Below are 9,689 nucleotides of genomic sequence, written 5' to 3'. Positions count from 1 at the left end.
TTTTCCTGTTCTATTTCCTTCTTCAAATTTGGCCAATAGAAAGATTTTAACAGATTCTGGAAATCTTGATATTTTCCTGCCTTTCTTTAAAGCCCATCCTATATTACTTGTGGAAAATTCTTTTTCAGTCCCATCTGTTAATGTTGATTTATTTTTGGTTGTAAAGACCACTTCATTGCACAACTGTGCCCACTGGTGTCTGATTTTATCATAGGTTGTTTCTCGTTGCAATTGTAAAAAATGCTTTCCTATCAATAGATGGTTTTCAGTCCATTTAAGGTAGCAAATCTTTTGACACAGCCAACTACTGTGCAATAGAACAGCATTTGATCAGAACTTTCTGAATGACAAGAGGATAATCTTGATGAGTCTTCATCATTTTCTATTTCTGTTTCTGGTCCTTCAAGGAGATTAACCGCAGGAACTGTTTTAGGTGTTTTGATTTTTCCAGTTATATTAACAGGTAAATCGAATCCTGATATTACCACACATCCTGATTCATTTTCCTGCTGTTTACCAAAACCCATTTGGTCTAAGGATGCATTAGGAATAAATTTTCCTTTGCCGATGTTGTAGGCTTTCCTCAGTAGTATACCATCTTCTTCAACTTGCAACTCATTAAAATCATTTATTCCTTTCAACTTGTGTGTTATCAGTTTGTGTTTTGAGGTGTCTATAACACATTCAGAGACTTGACATCCAGCAACACCTGTGAAAAAAAAATAATGAGGGGAATTATAAACCAATTCAAAGGTCATGTTTTCAACTTCAACAAAATGTGAATACATTATTCGATATGATCTTTTGATGAAAAAAAAGCAGTTTTAAAAAAAGTAAAACTAGAGGCTCTCAAGAGCCTGTGTCGCTCACCTGTATTTACTGATGCTTTGGAAATCATGTAAAATAAGGTTAAAATCATAATTAATAGTATTGGATATTAGATATTATAATGATATCTAAGATAATAACAAAAAACTGCAAAATTTTTGTAAAATTACTAACTCAGGGGCAGCAACCCAACAAAGGGTTGTCGGATTCGTCTCAAAATTTCAGGGCAGATAAATCTAAATCTGATGAACATTTTTGCCACCTGTCAGATTTGCTCTAAATGCTTTAGTTTCAGAGATATAAACCAAAAACTGCATTTTACCCCTATGTTATTTTTTTAACCAAGTCGGCCATGATGGTTGGAATGCGGGGTCATCGGACAAATTTTTTAAACAAGATAGCCTAATAATGATTATAGCCAAGTATGGTTAAATTTGTCTCAGTAGTTTCAGAGAAGAAGATTTTTGTAAAAGATTACAAAAATTTACAAAAAATTGTTAAAAATTGACTATTAAGGGCAATAACTCCTAAAGGGGTCGACTGACAATTTTGGTCATGACAACTTATTTGTAGATCTTACTTTGCTGAACATTATTGCTGTTTACAGTTTATCTCCATCTATAATAATATTCAAGATAATAACCAACTAGAGGCTCTAAAGAGCCTTTGTCGCTCACCTTGGTCTATGTGCATATTAAACAAAGGACACAGATAGATTTATGACAAAATTGTGTTTTGGTGATGGTGATGTGTTTGTAGATCTTACTTTACTGAACATTCTTGCTCCTTACTATTATCTCTATCTATAATGAGCTTGGCCCAGTAGTTACAGTGGAGAATATTTGGTAAAAATTTACAAAAATTTACAAAATTTATGAAAATTGTAAAAAATTTATTATAAAGGGTATAACTCCTTAAGGGGTCAATTGACAATTTTGGTCATGTTGACTTATTTGTAGATCTTACTTTGCTGTACATTATTGCTGTTTACAGTTTATCTCTATCTATAATAATATTCAAGATAATAACCAACTAGAGGCTCTAAAGAGCCTGTGTCGCTCACCTTGGTCTATGTGCATATTAAACAAAGGACACAGATAGATTCATGACAAAATTGTGTTTTGGTGATGGTGATGTGTTTGTAGATCTTACTTTACTGAACATTCTTGCTCCTTACTATTATCTCTATCTATAAATAGAGATAATGAGCTTGGCCCAGTAGTTACAGTGGAAAATATTTTGTAAAAATTTACAAAAATTTACAAAATTTATGAAAATTGTGAAAAATTTATTATAAAGGGTAATAACTCCTTAAGGGGTCAATTGACAATTTTGGTCATGTTGACTTATTTGTAGATCTTACTTTGCTGTACATTATTGCTGTTTACAGTTTATCTCTATCTATAATAATATTCAAGATAATAACCAAAAGCTGCAAAATTTTCTTAAAATTACCAATTCAGGGGCAGCAACCCAACAATGTGTTGCCTGATTGTTCTGAAAATTTCAGGGCAGATAGATCTTGACCTAATGAACAATTTTTTCTCGTCAGATTTGCTCTAAATGCTTTTGTTTCAGAGATATGAGCCAAAAACTGCATTTTACCCTATGTACTATTTTTTAGCCATGTCGGCCATCTTGGTTCGCGGGCAGGGTCATCGGACACATTTTTTAAACTAGATACCCTTATGATGATTGTGGACAAGTTTGGTTAAATTTGTCTTTGTAGTTTCAGAGGAGAAGATTTTTGTAAAAGATTACAAAAATTTACGAAAAATGGTTAAAAATTGACTATAAAGGGCAATAACTCCTTAAGGGGTCAACTGACCATTATGGTCAAGTTGACTTATTTGTAGATCTAACTTTGCTGAACATTATAGCTGTTTACAGTTTATCTCTATCTATAATAATATTCAAGATAATAACGGCAAAATTTCCTTAAAATTACCGATTCAGGGGCAGCAACCCAACAAAGGGTTGTCCGATTCATCTGAAAATTTCAGGGCAGATAGATCTTGACCTGATAAACAATTTAACCCCATATCAGATTTGCTCTAAATGCTTTGGTTTCAGAGATATAAGCCAAAATCTACATTTTACCCCTATGTTCTAGTTTTAGCCATGGCGGCCATCTTGGTTGGTTGGCCGGGTCACCGGACACATTTTTTAAACTAGATACCCCAATAATGATTGTGGTCGAGTTTGGTTTAATTTGGCCAAGTAGTTTCAGAGGAGAAGATTTTTGTAAAAGTTAACGACGACGGACGACGACTACGGACGACAAGTGATGAGAAAAGCTCACTTGGCCCATTTGGGCCAGGTGAGCTAAAAACGGCAAAATTTCCTTAAAATTACCAATTCAGGGGCAGCAACCCAACAGCAGGTTGTCAAATTTGTCTGAAAATTTCAGGGCAGATAGATCTTGACCTGATAATCAGTTTTACCCTATGTCAGATTTACTCTAAATGCTTTGGTTTCAGAGATATTACCAAAATCTACATTTTACCCCTATGTTCTATTTTTAGCCACGGCAGCCATCTTGGTTGGTTGGCAGGGTCATCGGACACATTTTTTAAACTAGAAACCCTAATGATGATTGTGGCCAAGTTTGGTTAAATTTGGCCCAGTGGTTTCAGAGGAGAAGATTTTTGTAAAAAGCTAACGACGATGGACGACGGACGCCAAGTGATGAGAAAAGCTCACTTGGCCCTTCGGGCCAGGTGAGCTAAAAAGTAGTTACATATTTGTTTTTCGCTCATTTTTAATACATAAATTAGGCCGTTAGTTTTCTCGTTTGAATTGTTTTACATTGTCATTTTTGGGCCTTTTATAGCTGACTATGCGGTATGGGCTTTGCTCATTGTTGAAGGCCTTATGGTGACCTAAAGTTGTTAATTTCTGTGTCATTTTGGTATCTTCTGAAGAGTTGCCTAATTGGCAATCATACCACATCTTCTTTTTTTATATTATAAGGAAATTATGAACTAAATTCCCAGCTAATCTGACTAAAACTTTCTACTATGACCAAAAACTTTAACCTGAAAAAAAACCTGTTTTCACGTTAATTAAATTTCTATAATCAGATAATATGCTTCTAATTTGGCATACAATTTGAAAATATCCCACCATCAAGATCATTTGTACTAAGTTTCAAGCTGATGTGACTAAAAACTTCAATCAAACTAACTTTGACCAAATAAGGAACAGACAGACAAACGGTCAAGCAGATGGACACACAGACCAGAAAAAATTAAGTCATTATAATATCATACATGGGGCTTCAAACAACATGCCATAGATCATTTTAACCAATGCTTTAAAAATTTTCTATTTAATATGGGTGATTTTACATGCGTATGTGAGCCTCAGCCTTTTGTTGTTATTTCATGAAGACACTGTTTTTTTTAATATAGTCAAGTCTAACATTTTGACATTATCATGTCAGATTTATTTGTGAAATGAAATTTACTTCTGAGAAACAAACTGTCTCTGAAATTGTGTATTGAACCGGATTTGCTTATCTTAACAGGGCACATTTAGTTCACAGTGGGTTTGTGTTGTAATTGTGTTTTCTGTTTGAACAATGTACATTTTGTTAATTTACCTGTTCCAGAGTCAAGTGCAGTTTTCATATCAGCTGCTGTTACGATGTTTTTTCCACTTGCAACCCAACTTTTCATCTTTGTGCGCATATGTGCTATCTTTGAATCACAATATGACTTTCCTGCTTGGGCCTCAGAATAGCAATATCCCTGAATATTGATCTCTATGAAATAAAAGATATTCATTACTTTGCCATAAATTCTGAAGTCTCTTCAATTTAAATATACACAAAATACCTGATTTTTATGTTAAGTAATGTGTATAAGTTTCATTACATTAGATTGAGGAAAGCTACAGCAAGAGAACGAAAATTAAAAATTTAGCAATTTTACCATTTGTAAAGGGGCATAACTCTAGAATGGCTAAAGTGACGCCACCAAAATTCAAACTTGATTGTGTTTTGTGGTAATAAGCATTGTGTATAAGTTTAATTACATTTGGTTAAGGCAAACTAAAGTTAGAGAACGGACGTACAGTGGTTGTCGTTTGTTTATGTGTTACATATTTGTTTTTCGTTCATTTTTTGTACATAAATTAGGCAGCTAGTTTTCTCATGTGAATTGTTTTACATTATCATTTCGAGGCCTTTTATAGCTGATTATGAGGTGTGGGCTTTACTCATTGTTGAAGGCCGTACAGTGACCTATAGTTGTTAATTTATGTGTCATAACACATCTTCTTTTTTATATAGACAAGGGTAAAACTTTAAGCTCCCTCTGCTATGGCAGGGGACATACAATCAGTTTATGAAACATGTCTAAATAAATAGAATAAGGGCAATAACTCTTCATGTGTTGTCTGATTCATCAGAAAATTTCTTGTTGGATAGCTTTTGTTATGGTGAACAATTTTACTACTTTAGTTTTTCCATAACTATAATTATATTATTTTTTAGATATAGATTGAATGTTATCCCTAGGTTGTTTTTTTCCAAAGCAATGTCTCAAGGTGCTTATTAAAGATTTAGATGAACATTACACTAGTGCCACTAATACTGATATTGTTTTCTCCTAATCTGCTTTTATCTTAGCCCAAATTATTTTGTAATATGTTACCTGTTCTTTTACTTATTTCTTGTAAGCATAACCAGATATGTCCACAGTGGTAGCATGCTGCATTATCTGATCGCAGAACTAACTTCTTAGTTTGAGGGAGTTGACTTTGATGGTCATTATAACATTTTCAAGAAGTGAAGCCACACAAACCAATCCTGTTTCACAGATTCTAAAACATGGGTGAAAGTTCTATGCTGAAAAAGAAATGCACAAGACTTAGTGTATACATACAATTTTTATAAATTTGGATACTGAATTCATTTAAAATAAAAGACTACTTATATATTCATTTCATAAGAATCTATTCCATGTATTTCATTAGAATCTTAAACGAATACTGAATAATTTTATTTCTACACTATTTTCACATTTCACAATTGGTGAGAGACATATATTTCTTAACACTAATGAAAAATTTGTTCTTAGCAGATAATTGGTTAAAATTTTATCATGATTGATGTCAAATTTTCATGTCAACAATTTTTCAACCTTTTTAAAATTGAGCTAATTCTGACATGTAATATTGTTTATATTTGTTGGTTGTTTCATATGAAATAAAAAGCATATGATTGATATGCATGAAAATTAATAAAATACTTCCTTTTCGGTAATTACAGAGTGCATTGGCAATACATGTGTATGCATGAACAATTTGTACATGTCAATAAACAAACAATTTTTTTTTACATGTGTGACATAGCATGTAAAATGTATATATCAAGCCACATCTGTAAAATGCATCAATGTATTTTAACCTTGTATTACATACATGTACATATGCACTTACATTAATTGATCCATCTTTTTCTCTGTATATACAAACAATCACATGCCAGTTCTTCCCTCTTTGGCCAAACCAGTCAGTTTGTTTCTGGCGATATTTCAAGGGTAAAAATTTCATGGCCCAATCCATAACCAGTAAAGCTTTATCTGTTTCAAGATGTTCTATGGTATCCAATCTAAATTGGTCTTGGTTGACAGTTCTTACAATGTGTGATTTCCAATCAAATATCACCATCATTGCATCTTCGATCACTTTTGAAAATTCTTCTTTGTCATCTCCATCATTCATGGTATCAACAATGTTGCACAATTTAAGATGAACATCTTTCAATAGTTGACATCTATCACATTGCAAGCAATGAATGTGATCACAAGTGTTTTGAAAATGTACATCCTTTGGATCACTTAAACTCCAGTTTATACAGTGATCTGCACACATATTTGATTGGTTAATATGAAGTTTAAAGTCGGTCTTAAGATAAATACGGGATGCGGTTAAAGTTGTGGTCAATTCAGTGTGAATATCGGAAGAAATAGAAGATTTTTTTTTCAAATTGTTGACAAATTCATGAAGTGATTGAAAAGCTTCAACACCTTCAGCTGCTATATTATCAAGGCCATGAAGATTGGTTCTTTGTGAGGCTGCACAAGCTGTGAGAATTTTGAAGAGTGAGCTCTTTCCAAGGGGTTCAAAGTTGAGATCTTTACAGTAAGAAAAATACATTTGCACAATTTGTGAATGACAAGATGTTCTCACAACGTCTGGAATTGTCACTTTTTCTCCAGTGTCAAATGACAATTCTCTGGTACCATATGACACTATCTGTACGAATGATGGATCGAAAAAAAAGTTTAAAGCATGTTGCATTTTCTCCTGATCCATACGCTCTCTAGGTCTCCTTACTTTTTCTTCAATAACCAAACCAGACCCAGATTTTGATAGCAGTCTTGCTTGGTCTATTTTATATTTTGTTATGTCAGGCAGACGCTGCATAATTTCAACTTTTGTCATTTTTTGGGAAACAATTGATAGAATTTGTGTTTGAAGTTTGTTGTCTGCTGTTTCTTCATACAATTTTAAAATGGTATCAGTGAGCTCATCATCTGTTGGAGGCTTTGTTGGTTCTGACATTATAAGTTTTTTTAACTCCTTTGATTGCCCTGGATCAATAATGTTAAGTACAGAATCTACAGATTCATCTGCTTTACGCTTATAATAGCGAATGGTACTGTCCTTCAGGGAAGATATATCAGAAAGTAACTGTCCTCTTAACGGACTTGATTTACAATTTAGTATTTTCAATGTTGCATTTGCTTGGTCCAAAGTGGTTTCCATTTCATCACTCCAATTAGATATTTGGGACAAAGGCTGCGATAAAGACTGGGACTGCTGTGTCACATCAGAGTACTGAAATGATAAATGACCTTTTAAACTATAGTAATTTAGGTAAAATCTGAATACATTCGAATAAACAGGTGTATATAAATGTAACAAAAAATTAAAATAAAGAGTTCATTTTCACCTACATCAAATGTTCATTCAAATGGTTTTAACTTTTAACCATGCCCTTGGGAAAATATAAATTTCATTGATGAACAATAAAATTGAGAATGGAAATTGGATATGTGTCAAAGAGACTACAACCCAACCAAAGAGGGGAAAAGCAGCCGAAGGCCACCAATGGGTTTCAACACAGCGAGAAAATCCCACACCTGGAGGCGTGCTTCAGCTGTCCCTAAACAAAAATGTGTACTAGTTTAGTGATAATGGACGTCATACTAAACTCCAAAATATATAAAGGAAACTAAAATTATACAAGACTAACAAAGGCCAGAAGCTCCTGACTAGGTACAGGTGCAAAAAATTGGTGAGATTAAACAGTTTTTTTTTAGATCTCAACCCTCAATCGTCATATTTCCCATTTATAAACAAAGGCATATCAAGATAAGCTGTAGTTTCATAAATTAAAATTTTTAAAATATTGTGAAGTTACACTATTGTTTCAGATAAGGGTGAAGGTTTGGTACCATTAAAACGTTTAAACCCACTGCAACTGTTTGCACCTGTCCTAAGTCAGGAATCTGATGTTCAGTAGTTTGTTGGTGTGGTTCAAAAGTGTTTCTCGTTTTTTATATAACGTAAATTCAGAAATTATTGCGTGCATTTATTATTGCGATTTTGTCATTTTTGCATTAAATGCGATTTTAATTTTTACGATTTTGAGAAAAATCCTGTTTAGTTCATATAAAATATTTCAAAATGCGAGTTTAAATTATTGCGTTTACAACTCTGTCGCATTTGTCGCAATAATAAAAACCTCGCAATAATTTCTGAATTTACAGTAGATTAGACCGTTGGTTTTCCCTTTTGAATGGTTTTACAGTAGTAATTTTTGGGGCCCTTTATAGCTTGCTGTTTGAAGTGAGCCAAGGCTCCGTGTTGAAGACCATACTTTGACCTATAATGGTTTACTCTTATAAATTGTGACATGGATGAAGAGTTGTCTCATTGGCACTCATACCCCATCTTCTTATATCTATGAATAAAATAATGTGCAATAAAAGTTTTCAGTGCTGCAAGAAATATGGTCAAAGTTCCACAACTCATGAAAAGGATAAAATTAAACTAGAACTAGTACTGTGAGTTAACTCACTAAAACATATACTGGTAAACATCAGTTTAATTAGGTCTACAAATGATTGCACACAATCATACAATAGTTTCTTTTTAAAAAAGCAGTCTCGGAGGACTAGCTCCAATAATATTTGAATACTCTTTGATAGTAACTGCAGCCACTTTTTCTCTATAAATTAAAGAAGTACTACTCACATTATCATCAAATTGCTGGATAGGACGTTCTCTCAATTTGTATCCAGATGCATATGTACTTTCTTCTGTATCAACTTGATCAAAGCACTGAAAAATAAACACAAACGTTTGAAATCTATGGAATATCATTACAACAGCATGAATTAATACATTCCATACATGTATACATTACTGAGTGACAAGAAATATAATATACAATTTATATACCAGTCATGTGCATAAAAAATGAATGACAAATGTAATTTCCCTGTTAGTTCACAAGGTAACAGTGGACAGGAAGCCATGTGACCCTTTAGATACCCGGAAGCATTATTTTTACTGAAATTGTTATATGTAGTATGTGGTAAAAGTAGAAGCAGCACAAATTTCAAAGTCTTCGGTTTGACCCCTTTATTGAAACCTCAACCTTTGGTTCTCATGGTGAACAAGACGGTTTTAAAATTCAAAAGGAAATGACTATTGATATTGCTATAATGAATAAAACTAGGAGTATGATGACAAAAAATCATCCAATGTACTGTCAAATTGTGCTGTAAACGGACAGATCTGCAAAACATCATAAATCAGATTTTTTTTCAAATACCATACCT

General features: G+C 33.1%; 1 protein-coding gene across 1 annotated transcript; it reads right to left on the bottom strand.

Moving 5' to 3' along the window:
* Positions 1 to 233: 233 nt before the first annotated feature.
* On the bottom strand, positions 234 to 4,616 carry LOC127722252 (uncharacterized). Its single transcript, XM_052229147.1, has 2 exons — positions 4,433 to 4,616; positions 234 to 709 (listed from the first exon to the last, which is right to left on the bottom strand). The coding sequence occupies exons 1-2, from the start codon at positions 4,614 to 4,616 to the stop codon at positions 252 to 254; spliced, it is 642 nt and encodes a 213-aa protein (XP_052085107.1). The 3' UTR covers positions 234 to 251.
* Positions 4,617 to 9,689: the final 5,073 nt, after the last annotated feature.

Source organism: Mytilus californianus, unplaced genomic scaffold (assembly GCF_021869535.1).
Source record: "Mytilus californianus isolate M0D057914Y unplaced genomic scaffold, xbMytCali1.0.p SCAF_12, whole genome shotgun sequence".
Taxonomy (NCBI): domain Eukaryota; kingdom Metazoa; phylum Mollusca; class Bivalvia; order Mytilida; family Mytilidae; genus Mytilus; species Mytilus californianus.
This window is presented reverse-complemented; position numbering and strand designations above follow the sequence as displayed.